Consider the following 17126-nt stretch of genomic DNA (forward strand, 5'->3'; position numbering starts at 1 on the left):
ACCTCGCTCCCCACCTCTATCTACCCCCCGCGAAACCCTACCTGACCTGTCGTAAACGTACGTCCTTTTTCAATGATGATGATGATGCTGAAGATAACAATGCACGCAGAAATAGAAGTAAAAGAGGATATAAAAAAAACACACCAAAAAGCATACTAAAAAGAAGAAAAAACCTCATCATAAAAGAAAACCACTACCTGATACTAAGACGAGTAAAAAAAAAAAAAACCACAAAAGAAGAAACCTACAAAAACCCCGCCCACCCCCTACCCCAAACTCAACCCCCCAAACCCGCCCCTGCCCCCCCTCGCGCCCTCCGCGCTGCCCCCTCGTCTCCTCGCCTCCTTCTCCTCCTCAATCCCCCTCCTCCGCTCCTCCTCATAAAACCTCCTCGCCCGCCCCCTCTGCATCCTCATGAGCACGCCCCAAACCTCCATCACCACCGCCACCACCACGGCCCCCACCGCCCCCTTCTTCACCCGCCCTCCTCCCACCCCCGCCATCGCCATCGCCACCAACACACCCACGACACCCACCTCCACCATCCCCACCCCCGACCTCACCCCCGCACCCAGCCTCCACGCCACCACGCCCAACACACCCAGCAACCCACACCTCACCCCCACCTCCCCACCATACACCACCGCCGCCGCACACACCATCAGCCCCCCCACCCTCGCCGCAACAGCCCCCCACCCCTCCTCCCCCCTCCCCTCCGCCACCACCTCCGGCTCATCCTCCAGCCGAAACCCCCCCGCCATAAGCACCTCCAACCCCGTCGCCTCATCCGCCACAAAGAACCTCTGCGGCGCCATCGGCGGATACTGCGGGCTCCCCAAGCGATACCCCGGCGCCGCCACCCTCCCAAACTCCTCCCCCATCGGCGGCGCCGCCCCGCCCGGATTCACCCGATGCGCAAAGAACTGCTCGCGCGAGACCTGGCTCGGCGGCGTGGCGCGCTGCGGCTGCTGCATGAGCGCCGACACGATACGCTGCGCTGGCGCGCGCGGCGCGGGCGGGAGAGTCCCCGTGAACGGGGATGGCGAGGGCGAGCGGGTGTTGGTGGTGTTGTATTGGCTCTGGCGCTGCAGCTGTGCGGACGATGATGGGAGCGTGAATGACGGTGGCGGGAGGCGGTGGGACGAGATCTCCCATTTTGTTTCCTGTGCTGTTGTCGGGTTCCAGTCCATTGCGTCTGGCGATGCGGGTGTGTTGCGGCGCGGGAGCGGGGTGGGCGAGGCGGCGCGGACGCGCTTGACGGGGGAGTAGAATGTTGATCCGCCGGTTGAGGGCGGGGGGTTTCCTGCGCCGGGGCGCATCGGTGTTGTCGGTGACATTGGGTGGCGCGGGACGGCGGACAGCATCATTTGTGGCGGGGGGGACTCGGGGGGGCTGGGGGTGCCCGGGACCGGCTGCGGTTCGCGCAGGGAGATGGACGGCGGGTCTTCCAGTTTGAGGCAGGTGATTGAGAACAATGTAGACTATCACACACACACACGTTAGTATATATAGCGCCTGGAAATGATCAAAGACGCAACATACCAGGAACGACAGGAAGAACAGGCCCAGATGCACCATCGTGAACGCCTCCTCCGTCAGGGCCACTCCGCCGGGGGTCACAAAGTACCAGCACAGCATGCGGAACACATAGATGCCCATCTCGAGCATGAAATACTCTTTGGAGCCGACCAACTTCTTATGCGGCTGCCCCTGCAGCCCGCGCTCCCGGTAGATCCAAAAGAAGCCCAACAAGCTCCACGGAATCCACCTCGCCTGCTGCGCCGCCACACCATAACAGTGCACATCAGGCTCCCCGGCCACCAAGCTCCTCAGCGCGCAGCTCCCCCACGACGCCACCTCCGTCTCCATCTCCATCGCCACCGCCGGCTGCACCAGCGCGGCCCCATGCCACACAATCATCAGTGCATGGAAGTAGCACCACACGGCACCCCTCGCCACCCAGACTGCCGTCTCCAGCCTCTTCTTCCCGCCGCCCTTCACCTCGCCGCCCTTCTTCGCCGCCTCATACCCGCTCGTCCTCGCCAGCATCTGCCCCAGCGACGCCACCTTGACCTGATAATTACTCGTTCTGATCCTCTCGTTGACCCGCGGCGCACAGCGAGCACACACCTGCGGCCAGCGCTCCTCGAGCGTCGCGCGGTACTTGGGAAACTGGACGCTGACGACCTCGTCGTAGTCCGGGTGGTCCTCGGGGGGCAGCGGGTATGCGGCGATTGCGTCTGTGACGACGCGCTGGTTGTTGACGCAGGTGCGGCAGAAGGGCCTCTCCTCCGTTGTCGGGGAGGTGGCGGCGGGGGAGTCGGGGGTGGAGGAGCGCGTGGCGGAGGAGAAGGAGTGGATGTTTGCGCGCGGGGAGGTGCGGCGGCGGGCGTAGATGGGGGCGGGCTTGGGGGGCGAGTCGGGGACGTAGTCTAGGATCTCGCCGTTCTGCTTGTGGGGTTAGCTAGCTGACGGGGAAGAAGAAATAGAAAGATGAGGGCCCAAGAAGAGGTTGGTAGAATGGAATGGGAGGGGAGGGAGGGAGGGATGTAGTACCTCGTCGAGATGGTTGTCCGCGCAGCACTCCGGGCAAGTGAACTGGCGGGTGCGGCCACTCGGATAGCTGTGGACCGAGCCCTCGGGCAGCGAGTCGACAAAGAGCAGCTGCTGGCAGTAGAAGCACACGATCTTCTTCCGGCCGATTCGTCCTAGGAATGACATTGTATTGTTTTAATTGTTCGCCGCCGGGGGGTCATTCAGCGCGTTGCAAGATAGATCTGTCAACTAACGACCGGGATATTCTTTCTTTATGGATTTATGAAGTGATAATAGAATGGTATAGCAGTTGTAGAATGTGCAATAGCTGTGAACCGTTGTTGGTCGCACTTGTCCTTGTCAGTCACACCTCCGCCACTTAGCCAGGTAGCCAGATAGCCAGATAGCCCGATCGATCTTGTTCCCAGTCCGGTCGGTCCGTGTCAGGGTGATTCGATCCTAACAAGCCGCTAGCTGACTTTTTCCCGTTGCGTCACGTCGTTTGTGTTGCTGACAGCTGTGTCTCCCGAGCGGGAAAGAGAGAAGAGCGAAGAGCGAAGAGCGAAGAGCGAAGAGCGAAGAGCGAAGAAAGAGCCGGGCGGGAGCGACACAACAGCGAACCACGCAACAGAGAAAAAAAATACTCTACACGCGATGAGGCTGACACGCATCCGGACGGATTGGGGACGCGTGTGCACGTGCCACGAGCCCCATCACGAACATCCAGCAAGTCTGATACTTTACAGAATCCCAAATCGAAAACACCAAACACCCCCCCAACCCCCCCCCCCCACCCCCTCACCCACAGGCAGGTACCAGCCATACCTTATGTACCCTACTTACCAAACGCACTAGATGGACCAGATCCAGCAGTCATCCATCCATCGCTTATCCTTATCACCACGCTCACCACTCTACATAGAGAGCTGTAAGGCCCACCACTCGCCTACAGAGCAGCTGTAAGATTCGCCTAGGTACATACAACACTGTAAGCCCCGCCCTGCACCAGCCCTCCCTACCGCCTGCTGTTTGACCTCGAAACGACAAACCGCCAACCCTTACCACGTGGTCCCTACATCGTTGGGCGAATCACAAACACTCACTCGCGGGGGTGTGATCACAACCCTACACCGACAAGGCGCCCCCCCCCCTGCCGGTGCTGGTACACCCACGAGTATGGGTAAGGTGAGGTTGGTTTAGGATTTGCCTGGGCCCTTTGAGTGTGCGTGCCTTTCTTTCTAGGTAGTGAAGTTGTGGCCGCAAACTGTGGCTCTGGGATACCATGCCAAGACGGTATTTCGCTTCAGCCTGACCTGACCTGACCTGACCTTTGCCTTGGGCTGCAGGTAAGGTACTGGCGTTGAAAGCTTTCTAGCTGGGGGGTTTATCGATTGGTCGAAACCGGAGTTGTTGGGGCTATTAAAAAAGGTAGCTATTATATAGCTCATAATGCTTCATGGCAGGACTTGGGACAGAGATCCTTGTGGGGCGGAATCGCCGTGATAAGATTACAACTGGTCAAAATAGAAGGAAGAATATATAGAGGGTACCGCGTGTGCACAATGACACAATGAAATCTTCATGGCCGGGCACTTCTGTATGCAGCTGGCGATTTGTCCTCGCGACACTGATTAGTAGCATTATATTTATGCCATTCCTCCACAACAAAATTGATACCTTTCGCAAAAGATGATATCGTAATACAAGATTATAGGAACAAGATCTCGTAAAGGCTATATACATAACGCAGAAATTTAGCGAATGAAACAATCATGACAGGTATAATCAACGTACTGGCTCGTCACAGCCTCTCACTCACCACCCAGTTACCCTGTCCACATAGGGCACAACCCCGCCCCAGACCGTCACACCCACACCCCAAGAACCAACCACACATCCTCAAGCGGCCCTACGATACCGACAATTTCCATCACCACACCGACGACGACGACCCTACCGACCGACCGACTAAAAATCGCCCTTACGACTTCACGTATGAATCCCTCCCCCCTGGAAATCACGATACCCGCCCAGACTAATTGACTGACCGAGATTTGTTTTGGGCAAAAATTAGTTACGACACTTCGTAAAACTCTCCACAAGTAATCATGGCCCACGAAACTGTCTGGTACTCGCGCCCGCGCAACTACGGAAAGGGAAGCAGGTCCTGGTATGTTTGAGCTCGAAAACTTCCCAGTCAGAAGCTAGCGGATGGAGAGATGGAGAGAGAGCAAGGGGGAGGGGAATGAAATCAGGTGTGGAGGCTGGACGTGATGCTGATTGTGTGGTCGATAGCCGCGTCTGCGCCCACAAGGCTGGTCTCATCCGCAAGTACGGCCTTAACATCTGCCGTCAGTGCTTCAGGGAGAAGTCTACCGATATTGGTTTCGTCAAGGTACAGATAGCTCCATTTCCCCTTCAATCCAGCTCCATTCATACTGACACGGCTGGGGGGACAACTAGAACCGATAAGCGTATCGCAACGGGGACCTTTCCGGGGGGATGCTATGGTAATGGGGCACTGGGAGGGAATAAGAAGACAGGAGGGAGTTTCCTTCTTTCCTGTAAAAATATTCTCGACCACGACATAAAAAAAACCAAAAAATTCATGGGATTTCCTTTTTTTTTGCTCAACATTTTTTTTCTTTCATTCGGGATACGGATCGTAGCGTGGAGAACCGGGGGAAAAGGAAGAATAGAAGCTTGCTTTGTTCTGGCGTTATCTTTGGGAGCTTGGTTGTTTGACTTTTCTCAGTGGAGATTTTGGTGATTCCTATGACTGCAGCTGGGGCTCATCGTCCGGTGATGTGGCCGCATTCGATTACAACAAACGGTGGATGATATACCGTATCGTGCTACCTTTTCCGGACTCAATCACCCACCTCCGGTCAACTGGGGATATTCGGAGATTCCTCCCTCATTCAACAGGGAGAGACAGGCTCGTCAGATTTGCGAATTCACGACGTCATAGCCATAGGCACCCAGGTGCTTGGGAATGAAGGCTGTTCTAGCGACGAAATGCTTTTATAACAACTTGATCATTTAGCAGATAGCTGTACTCTCGTCTATCCCCCAAGGTGTCCTATTTTATATCGCCTAACAACGTAGCTGAATTACATGTATGTGTATGTACACACCTTTGTTTATGAGAGCTATGCGTTATATGAATACATGTATTTCAAGAAACCCCTAAATGGCCTTTCAATGTAAAAATGCGGTCTAAATCTACAGAGTCAAATCCCAGAGCTCCATCCTACGATTCGTAGGATTTCTCGCCAATTCCCTCTTTCCCACAAACCTGTAGGCCCATTCAGGAGAGAAATAAAGTCCCACTATGGCTCCAACAAGACAAGCGGGAGCTTGTGTGGTCTCGAAGTCCTTAAATCCACGCATTCCCGGCCGGCCATTGGTTCTGGTTTTTTGGGCTCTGTTGGTCTAGGGTGGATTGGACGATCTCGGGCTGAAGATGTTGTGGGTCTTTCTCAATATCTCCCTATCACAAGAAGAGCTCGTTGCTCCGAGATATGAAGCTTCTGGTCCCTGATATATCACCCAGCAGAGCGCCAAGATCGAGTGATTGTATATGAGTGAGCGGACGCCCGAGTTGCTCTTCCTAGAGCTATTTGTCTGAACTTGACTCTGTCCTTATCGAGAGCACTCATAAAACATCCGCCAACTGCGGTTTTAAAGCCCAAAGCCGGCACGGTATCAACAACCGGGCAAGCTGGTATGTACATAAACTCGGGAGAGCTATACTGCCGGATCGAGTCCACGTTGCTGTTTGGTTATTCCAGCTTCGTGGGGTTTGAACACCTTCGTGCGGCCACGTGCGCGCGTTTATAAGGCCACGTTGGACAGACCGAACTAATTTTGCAGGAAAGGATCCCAATTCCAATATTGCTCGTCTGTTCCTGTTCTTATTGATCGAATCCAGTGATGCCAGTACCCAGTGCAAAGACGAGCATGTGCCGGCCCCTAACGTTTTCTCTCTCACCTGGCGTGGCCTAGATCTTATGAATAGAGGTCTAGTCAAGTATGAAAGGCCTGGAAAATGAATAGAAATACGAGTAAGGGCTTTCTGTGATCCCCGTCCTCAAGAAAGTCCACAAATTAGACCTATATTCAGGGAATCTAGAGCTTTATTAATCCGGAGCTTGAGCAGCTTGGGCCACCACATTACCTTTCGAGAACCCACGTCTTAAGACGATAGGCTGAGCGACAGGCTCTGTTGGTGTCGAGTCAGACATATGCAGGAAAGTCAGAAACAAGAGGGGGCTGTTGCTTAGGTTGGGGATTCCATTTCAAATCCACCTACACGCTGAAATCCCGGCTTATGCTAAGAGCAAGGTAAGCTATATGTAGCCAAGTAAAAGAAAAGCCCACAGCCAACGAGCTCTGTAGACATAAAAATCACAATTCTATAGCCATGGGTAGAGATCGAGGGCTAACGAGAACTGGGACAAGTCTATAGCTAGCTAGTAGCCAGAAAGCCGCACAGAAGATGAGAATAATCTTAGGTTCATTTATTTGGTTTCAAACCCTCGCCCCAGAAATTCTGGCGGCCGGGTGTTCGAAACGGAAACAATGAACCAAGATAGAACTCATAAGACCCTAGACGCGCGAGTTAGAAAAGTGGAACAATAATAGACCAGATTGAAGAAAAATTTGCGGGGAGGGCTATTTACTTATCTCCCTGGGCACTGTGGATGGGGGTCGAGGGAAGATTTTTGTGGTCATTATATTTTGAGCAAGAATTGGATTCCGGAGAGGATGAAGAGTTTGGTCCTTAGATACATGTAATTGGGAGGTTGCTGCCAAGTGAAATTTGGCCGCTGCTACCAACGAGGAGATTCCGTACCTGGATCTCTACAGTACATAGCGATTTTAAAGCTGGTGGCTGTACTATGTACTACCAGGAGTGGTTGCTACATGTGCATGTACACCTTCAACGTTGCTTCCTACTTCAATGTAGAAACGCTACATTTATGTATATCAGTCATGTATGTATGCATGCATTCGTCATATAATCAGCCAGTGTGTTGCCAATGGGCAAAGAACTGCGGATAAATGTTAAATTTACTCGACTTATATAATTGTACTCTGTAACATGGTAGTGCTTGAAAAGGGACCTTCAATCCTTCTCACTCTCGCCTTCATCTCTCCCTTCATCCTTGTATTCCACAAATCTTTCCCGATAAATATCTATACCTACAATACCACTTGAACTACATAGTTCAAGGGTTGAGATAATGGCCGTGAGTGGACTCTTGAGCCCCAGCCTGCTTTAATCCAATTCTTGTAGGGCATGAGTACTGTGGCCATTTAATGTCAAAATTCTAAGAAAATTGCATTGGCTTCTTTCGGTCTACGTGTTCTTATAGGGCATGAGTACTGCCAGATCAACATAGCGCTCGGGGGACAAATTAGTCGATTCAATCGATTTGTTCGTTGGGTATGTGTAATCTTTCGTGTGTATTCCTCTCGTGGTTGGTGGATTATTCTAATAGAATGACTCTTTTAGCTGGCTCCATACAGTACCGGTTTTCAAAACTTGTGTTGACTAGGAGCTCCACAAAGCCGGCTACAATTAGCCAAAAAGGTATTTCCCTTTAAGTACACATAATCCTCCATAAATAACCTTGCTGGCTAATCATTATTTGTCTGCAAAATTAAGGGTTATTGTGCCTCTCAGGGGGCCAATATAGATATTACTATCTCTGGGGCCTTCTCTTGGAGGGGCTACTGTGAAGGAGAGGTATGAGCGATTCATTTTATGCCCTCGTTCTAATAAGATATCTAACTCCTTTCTCCACAGTCTTCAAAACCATAGCTCCTGCAGGATCGAGATCTTGCCTGCCTGGATATCGCTTTCAAATTTGCACAACTGAAGCCATACATGGGCTCTGTAGCACCTGTACCAGGAGAATTTATTTCGCTCTACGACAGGATGACAATGACTTGCCAATTGGTATTGATTGCCCGTTCTGTCGCAGGCTAGTGAAATGGGTTAAAGCCGATAACGACGCCGGAAGATCTAGGAGATTACCACTGTGGGCTATAAGGTGGATGGAGATGTCCACGACGCAGTGGAAAAAGATGAGGCAGGTGATAAAGAGATATTGGAGGGCAGGATCTATCTGATATTTGTTACCGTATATTACCCCTTACTTATTTATTGATTTTGCCCGCATGGGGGTTGGAATATTATAAAATTCATTTTCAATTTCCTTGATCATCGACTAGTAACTAATACGAATCATATAATTCTCATAGGCTCACCATCCCGCTTCTTCGACACGAGAATTTCATTCCCAGCTACCAGACTGGCTCGTAGAATAGACCAGATTACGAGCCGTTCTGCAAGGGGTGATACTAGCCTGGATTAGGAAGTGGCATTTTCGGAAACTGAAGATGCACACCCATGACACTCCTGGTCGTGAGGGCTGCAGTATTTCGGAGGAGGGCGAACTGTTTCTAGGCGGTATTACAGAACATTCCCCTATCATTAGTGTTATTTGTGGCTACTCATTACATTAAAATACCAAGTAAAAGAAGTTGGGGTACAACTATATTCCAACATTGATATCGCTGCGGACAGTTTGGACGTTGTTCTAAATAGTCGTACGTTGGTTTAAAGAACGCGCGCTCGCGATTAAAAGGCTGACATTATCCGCTTCTCTTTGTTAGCTGTCTACCATATATATATTGTAAAGAATAATAAAAGTGTGCTAATAATTTTCTCTTTTGGACTAATGGGATCTAGTTCAATAGTGTAATAGCTAGCCCGCTTATGGTAACCGTCGTGTCGACGAAGGCTTTAGTGTGGCCAGTGGTTGGAATGCTCGAGGTTCTATCCCTTAGGCGGTTAGGCCGAATCGCAATGTATTACCGAACCTGATATGGTTAATGTGCTCTTTTGAACTCTGTTACTGTTCGTTCTATCATTGTGGCGATAGAGCTCTCTAGTCTCTAGCTAGCGTATTGTAATAAACTCGAGGAGAGAGTGAACACTGAGAGCGTTTATCAGAGAACATTAACCATATCAAGTTCGGTAACACCTCATTCTCAATATCGGATAGATATCATGTGACTCGTACGCTACTTATATATAGAAATGACATTATGGTGACCACAGCATCCTGTACCAGAGGCTCGGAGTTCGTAACACTGCAGATAATTATATGTATTCCAAGCCCTAACTACTACGTACTGTATCCAATCCAGGCCCGTTCCTACAGTTTCATGGTAGATAATCAAATTACAAAAGAAGTGAATCTAGTCCACGACAAACAATTGGCTAGTTATCGGTGGCGAAATCCTTTGGTGACAATATCTTGCCAGGGAACCAACCAACCAATACCCAAGTAATATGCCGAATTTTACCGCCCCTGCCTTAATACGCCAAATGAACAAACCCTGTTGAAAGAAGGATCCTCGCCGCCACGTTTCAGGTTGTAGCGATTTACCCCGATCTCGGCTTCCTGCTGTGTTGAGTAGTGACCTAAGTGTGTCAGAAAACGAGCTCGGAGTCAGAGATGTAAGGGGTGAACGTACAACTTGGTCTTCCTCAATTGTGGGTTGGTATTGCTTGTTCGCGTAATCATCGGCATGTACGAAGCTCAGAGCGTCCATGCCAGATGGAGAATCCACGCTATAGCCCTTGATGATGTCTGTAGGAAATGTTTGCCTTAGTAAGATACATGGTGAGCATGTTTATAGAGTGAGGGGTAGCTACGGTATCTGTGAGTGATGATCGCACCCTATCACTCGACGTTAGCTATATCAAGAGAAGGTATATGTGGGGATAAGTACATACATTCTCTTTGGCTTCCGCGATATCTTGATCTACAACGCTGTCTGGAGTGTCGGGGTTGTACGTGACGACATAGCTAGTGTACTCGCGTTCGACGGGAGCAGAAGCTATAGCAGCACCGCTGGCAGCAAGGAGAAGGAGGGCAGTCAAAGAGAACTTCATTTTCAGTTTTGTTTTTTTATTTGATGTATGCCGTAGGCTGAATAAGTTGTTGAGTTTGAGAGTTGGGGTTGGGGGTTGAAGGTTGAAGGTGGAGGTTGGGGGTTGAAGGTTGAAGGTGGAGGTTGGAGGTTGAGGTCGAGGTCGAGGTCGTTGAGGGTGTGAAGGGAGGATGATGAAACAAATGGTGGGTAATTAAAGAAATAGACTGGTTTGTCCACTAGGAGGTACCCGAGAAAGGCGCAGCTCCGGTGATCAGACGGTAGCTTGTTGCCTCTTTGGGTATGGCGCGTAACATTTGTGTAATACCCTAGGTACTCGCAGCAGGTAACAAGTACCCGAAAATGCACATCCTAATCTGCAATTTCCATTGGAGTAGAAGTCAAAAATACACCAAAAACTTGCAGCTGCATATTCGGGTACTTCATGCCCGTCGCGAGTAGTGGCACCTTAGTTAGGCTTGGAAGTTCATGGTCGCTCTGAACTTTTTAGAGCTTGTCCTCTGGGCCCGTGTAGTGCCGATAGTAAAAAATCCGAGGGAAGAAACGTCTAGAACGGAGATCGTGATTTTCTTCAAGGTTTAGACGGGTTGCCGCATGTGGCGCAGGTTTGCGAGTGATTTATAGTGATTACACCTGTTACAGGATTTCTTTAATGCAGGAGTATCTATTGATTGATTGATAATTCATTAATTGTATGCAGCCATGCAGGAGTATCTAGATCTCTAGCTGTGGGAATAAATTCATAAAAACCAGTTAATGAGGAAAGCTTAGGCAGTACGTATAATGACTATCCCTTATACTCGCTCTTGTGCTGCACTGTGAAATTGAAGTGATCTTCAATGGTAAATGGTACTTATCCGTGACAGATAAAACGTCCTAACTTAAATAAATGAAACCAACCATACCGCTTTATGCATCATTCAATTCATAAACTGTTATGAGTTGTGTGAAATGGCATGATTCGTTTTCAGTAACAAATCTACTGCGTGATTTCCCATTCACATCGTACCGCGTGCAGTTGGATCCATGGAGTGAATAAAGGTGTTGTAAAAAGAGACTTTACGAGATAGATTTGCCGATGCATATATAACATGTACCGATACATGACAAAACAGGTGCACATACTCATACAACATACAGCACGAGACAGTTTTGCCAGCTATATGCGAGTATATACGGATACACTTACATAATATTGATCATACAACCCTATAGCTACGTAATCAATAGAGATTGATTAACTGACCTTTCTAGAAGCACTGTTTCAATAGCTTTATAGCCAAACAAGCCAAACAAGCTAAACATTAAGAGAGTAAATTCAGAATGAAACTATGATTATAATTATTCCATCACTAGATGATCTGGACGACGAGTATACTATAGCTACTGCAGATTGCAAAGGGTGGCCAATGAAGCCGACGATCGAAGAATCTTTTTATGTAGGCAAAACTCACCTGACAGATTGATTGACTCTTTAAGTTTACCGCCTGTTCGAACCACAGCCAGAGGCGATATGAGCAAACCTGCTGTATAATAATCTAAGCATGTCTGAGATCAAATGTACCCTGAGTGGTCTGCACAGGCGTTACTCTCATCACAGTTTCCATATCGCGTGAATTAAATGCCTCCAATTAAAATTACAATTTAGACCGGCGATTTGGAGGGTACTTTTGTCAGCCATAGAAAGGGGGTTTGGCCGGTACCTAAATAGGGGTTTTCGCTATTTTCTTCTGCATCGTGGAATCGAGGCAACCGGAAGGTAAAGCAGTAAACCCTCGACGATACAGATCTAGAGCTCGGTATTTCTTTTTATCGGCTAGCTGTGACATGAAGCACCTACCTATAGATTTACATATAGCTACATGTAGCTCGTATTTGAATTCATCAATTCGACGTGATACATATGTGCATGTTTGCTGTAAGACAGCAACGCCTAAGTGGGCAGTTTACCATTAATTGTGAGTACTTCGTATGTAACGTATGTATATACCGCAAAAACACGACAGGCTGGCTCTCTCGACCAGGGATGGTCTCAACTGATTGAAGCGTATCGATTAGCCCTAGAAGTGTCCATTAGGATGTTATGCAATGGCAGTTTCTTTTTGAAATGTCAGGAAAATAGGAGTATAATGTCTCCGAGATTTACCTTTTTACAGGGTATTTGAGTATTAGGGATAGCTACCTCGCCGCAAGACCGCGAGTTCCTACCTCTAGCTCAGTACGGACCTCAAAGTCTTCCAATTGATGGGGGCCTTGCGGTACCCGCCCCCCCCCCCAAAAAAAAAAAAAAAAAAAAAAAAAAAAACCCCCCCAGTCCCTAGACCCCGATCCCGTCTTCCAGTTTATGGGATTCTAGACCAATTGATTTTAGATTTCCAGTTAATGGAACTTCCTCCCACACATGAATGACACATTGAAAATTTTACCTTTACCCCCCCAGTTGAAAGTACATTATCTCTTCTAGTTGTGCCTCAGATCAGTTAGGGCGCCCCTTTTATTAATAATAAAAGTACTTATCAGATGTACGCATGCCGGATCAGTACATGTATGTATTTCTGTCAGTAGTCAATATATAGTGATGCATGCGCCCCACGAGGTTTTCAACCCCGGCCACAATCTGGGGCACGGGCAAATCAGACAGATCGAAGAGCTTTAAACCCCTTGCTGCGATTCAGGATGAATTACCTCATGAGTACGCATCGCAACTCAAGTGAAACGCTGATTACTTAGATCAGTGATTAGTCTTCCTGCTAGAAACGTTATGAGGTCTCACAGAATTTTGATTAGGGTTATATTCTAATGCAGGGCCTGGCCTATGTAGGGACCAACACGTATCTCATATTATCACTCCCTAGTATAAGTTCTTACCAATATGCGTCATGAAGCTGCAATTCTCGAATATTCTTCGGTATTCTTAGGCTACATTAGATTTAATGTTATTTGCCTTGCTGTTTCATATGTGAACGTTGATGGGATGATAAGTGGCGCGGAAGAGGGCTCAGGAGATCTTACTCAAAAGGAATGGTGTTTTTGGCGCTTTAACAGACATAACTGGCTACAGACATAACTGGCTACACATACATACTAAGTATGTCTCATGTCGACAGACTGCAAATAGTTCTTAGGGTTGGTCGTGGATGAGGGCTAGGGGGCTATACCCTGATTAAGCAGGAACCCTTTTCATGAGGAATATATCCGCTCAACGTCAAAGACGTATACGTATTGTCGGGTTACAAAATTAACCGATCACTCACGACAACGTCGAATTAACCTAACTTCAGGTGAGAAATATAACTCAACAACTAGGAGAGCAATTGAGTAATTTTGGCACTCATAAATGGAGTTAGATGCTTGCCAGGAATAGGTTTATCTTTTCGACCTTGAAGGTCTCGATGTGAGATTTCTTCGCAGGACGGTTTTGGTTGCTATGAGTCTCACGAGGGTGCCAGTGATCGATCAGTTAATTTTGTAACCCTACAATACTACGTACATATTGCTAGCTATTGTATATACATTTAGTTTACAAAAACAGCCGGTCTAGATATTTAGGCGGCAGCAGATATGTGCACATACCACGTACAACATTCACTGCACGATGAATGGCTCTACACAAGAAGGCAGCCGCGAGCTTTATGGGGTCTTCATGTTTATTTTTCTTGCATTAGAGCTTTGCTCCATGATTAGAATAACTCAATGCAATTGGTTTCTCTAAGAATACAAATTGGTATATCGTATCTGAACAATGTGCTAGATAAGGACAACATCAGAGTCCATAGGCACCTCAGAAATATTAAAAGTCACCAAGTTGGTAGTGAACTGTGGAACGGGGGTATCATCGTCTCCCGTATCCCTCACAAGACCGTAACGCTTGATAGTCAAATTATCAGGCTTTTGGTTAATATCGTCCACAACCTGCTGCCAAGTTCTGTTTGCTATTGTTTTGAAGTCCAATCAGTACTTCATCTATACTTCGACATTGATGGAATCTTAACATAACCAAGATTATAATCCGCCCCACTCTCATGGTTTGTCAACGATACCTTGCCGTCCAGATAATAAAACTCGTTCTGCCACATCTGTTGGTATCCCTCTGGCAGCGTCGTTCTATTCGTTAAGGGCCCCATCCAAGTTGAGTTAGGATTAGTCGTAGGATCATGTGCATCATCCATTCTCCTTCCACCTCCAGAGGCGACATAGAATAATTTTCCTGTGAGGCCAGTCCATGTTGGAAGAATCAGTGCGCCGTATGTATTGAACCACGCAACCTCCCAGCGGACTTGAAAGTAACCTTTGCCGGTTATATTGAGGTAGTTACCTCTATAAAACTAGACCGAAGATAAGTATCGGCCCCAGAAATGTAGTGGGCAGACCTACTAGTAGCTTGGTACCCCCCAGGGAACCAGTGAAGGGCTCGACATACTCCCCGTCGACGGCTAGGGTTCCAGAATCGCGTAAGGGGAGAGCGCTGGGTGCAACATACATTGCTAGTGCAACGTCGAATGCGTCTATAACAGAGCCATAAACTGCCGTTGTCACTGTAGGAATTGCGGATAGTACAGTGTCATTGGTTTGGGATTCTAGAGCCAATTGAGTTGATGATGCGGGCGATACGAGTGTTTCAGTGGTTGTGAAACTCGAAATATTTCCGAGCGACAACGTCGAAGTTGGAGCTCCGGCTATTTGACTCTGACTCGTAGCGTTGGGCATGGATGAGACTTCCGAGGTCGCCGTTACCCTCTGCGTCTTAGAGACTTGAGGCCGGTCTGTATGACTGCTTTATATCAATGATGATTCTGGGGTTTTCTTGGGTCATGGAACGAATCATTTCTTACTACATGTTTCCCCCATGTCCGTGACCGTAGGGCCGATATCCATCGTGACCATGTCCAGGCACGGCTGCAGTCACAGACTGCAAAAGGAAAAGAGAGAGTATCGAGAATTGAATCTTCCTGTTAATAAAGTCAACTCGATGTATATTTTCAGTGGTTCGTACTTGTGCATGTAGTATTAATATCGATTACTTATCCTTACATCTTTAATTGAGGATTGGTGGTTCGGAATTTTAAAGTGGAGAGTGAAAGAATTAAAAGGATTGACTGGGGCTTCAGGTAGCCAGAAAAGAACGAATATTGAGGCAATAAACCCCTATGATAATCTGGTACGTACCTCCTATGGATTCAACGAAGACTTGGTTTGGCAAGTACCTACAGACCTCAAGGCCATGTATTTAAAATATTCGTACTTCGCTTAAGCCGTCCTCACATTCAACATTTTTAGGAGCTGGGTTTCAAATAAACAATTTTTTGCTCTATGCCCTGTAGCAGTAATAGGTTTTAACACTAAAACGGACACTTACTAAATTGTAGTCCAACCGCTAGTCTCGAATTGCCTCTCCTTTCACTTGGAGAAGTAGCGCTAGTTAGTTGCTCCGTGCAGTACTCGTATCTTCCTGACGTTTGTAAAAGGAACCACTATTGCATACCATACAAATACGTGCCAAGTCCACAATTTAGTATGGTATGCAATAGCGGTTCCTTTTACAAACGTCAGGAAAATACGAGTACTCTAGTGCCCTGAAATGCGGGTAACTAGTACATGTACATACAGTTTTTCGGGAAAAGAGTACAGTATCAGAAATGGGGGTAAAACTGATACCGCATCAGTACGGCATTGTGAGAATATGCCGCTTTATCTCCGTATTTTGACGAAGTAAACGGTAGTGTTACCGCAGTGGTACGGCATTGCCAAAGACTGCGGTAGTCATTTTATCCATGTTTCTGTCACTGTATGTAGACAGCTAGTTCGACTGCAACGAAGTAAAAAACGAGGTTCTGCTCATCCTTAAACTGTCCTTTTGGGCCTGACGATCGTCCCAAATAGGAAATAAGAACTCCCGGAGAGTGGTTTGTTAAAGATCGCAGCGCTTCACGGCTAGACATAGAGAGCTGGTGATGGTGATATTCAGAGTGGTGTTAGCAACTGATTGAAGTTTGATGACTAAACAGTCGTATCTTGAAAATAGAGGAAGGGATCGTTCGCATTATCAATCAGCGGATTTGTTTATACTTTGGTATGGATCAACTCTCACTTTTCGGAAGTGGTCTTTACGTAAGGCCCTCAATGGTTTATTGCCACTCAAGTTGACACACCCACCCCCCATAGTGAATCGGGCTATTATTATCTTTTATCGTCGAATTCCGACCGTTGCTGTAGAAACACCTTTAGTAATACATACTCGCTGTAGAACCTCTAAACAGTGTCTGGCGACGGATACACATATGGAACCATCCGGACCCCCTCGTACCTATGAAATGGATCAGGTTTATTAAAAGAATAATACTTGCCCGGATATAGCCAATTTATTGAGTTTTGTTATTAGGATTTTTGGTTCATGTAATATCACTCGACATCACTCAATATTTTCAAAATCAGAGCAGGAAGGCCTGTAGTTCTGGCGAGCAAAAATCAGGGTGAAGAGGGAAATAAAGAAGAAAAAACCACACACTAAAAGAGGAGAGAATTTATAGGATCTTATTGAATTTTAGAGCCGGTAAGGCCGTACGTACATAGAACTTAAAGTGGTGATATATATGTTGCTTTTGCGTAGTGCATACATC

The 17126-nt window shown here is 47.8% G+C and overlaps 4 protein-coding genes across 4 annotated transcripts; 1 reads left to right on the forward strand and 3 right to left on the reverse strand.

Annotated features, from left to right (window-relative positions):
* Positions 1–266: 266 nt before the first annotated feature.
* On the reverse strand, positions 267–2721 carry H6S33_010427 (uncharacterized protein; the record flags this gene model as incomplete). The annotated part of the gene is made up of 3 exons (XM_044841810.1): positions 267–1481; positions 1543–2448; positions 2557–2721. 3 exons carry the CDS (start codon positions 2719–2721, stop codon positions 267–269), a joined length of 2286 nt encoding a protein of 761 aa, XP_044697570.1.
* A 1922-nt stretch (positions 2722–4643) lies between these two features.
* H6S33_010428 (uncharacterized protein) lies at positions 4644–5007 on the forward strand (the record flags this gene model as incomplete). Its single annotated transcript, XM_044841811.1, has 3 exons — positions 4644–4705; positions 4831–4930; positions 4999–5007. The coding sequence occupies 3 exons, from the start codon at positions 4644–4646 to the stop codon at positions 5005–5007; spliced, it is 171 nt and encodes a 56-aa protein (XP_044697571.1).
* Positions 5008–9997: 4990 nt separating this feature from the next.
* H6S33_010429 (uncharacterized protein) lies at positions 9998–10510 on the reverse strand (the record flags this gene model as incomplete). Its single annotated transcript, XM_044841814.1, has 4 exons — positions 9998–10036; positions 10090–10205; positions 10271–10295; positions 10352–10510. The coding sequence occupies 4 exons, from the start codon at positions 10508–10510 to the stop codon at positions 9998–10000; spliced, it is 339 nt and encodes a 112-aa protein (XP_044697572.1).
* A 3746-nt stretch (positions 10511–14256) lies between these two features.
* H6S33_010430 (uncharacterized protein) lies at positions 14257–15216 on the reverse strand (the record flags this gene model as incomplete). The annotated part of the gene is made up of 3 exons (XM_044841815.1): positions 14257–14441; positions 14507–14834; positions 14884–15216. 3 exons carry the CDS (start codon positions 15214–15216, stop codon positions 14257–14259), a joined length of 846 nt encoding a protein of 281 aa, XP_044697573.1.
* Between the last annotated feature and the right edge of the window lie 1910 nt (positions 15217–17126).

The sequence above is a fragment of the Morchella sextelata genome (genome assembly GCF_020137385.1).
Source record: "Morchella sextelata strain SCLS chromosome Unknown scls_4, whole genome shotgun sequence".
NCBI classification, from domain to species: domain Eukaryota; kingdom Fungi; phylum Ascomycota; class Pezizomycetes; order Pezizales; family Morchellaceae; genus Morchella; species Morchella sextelata.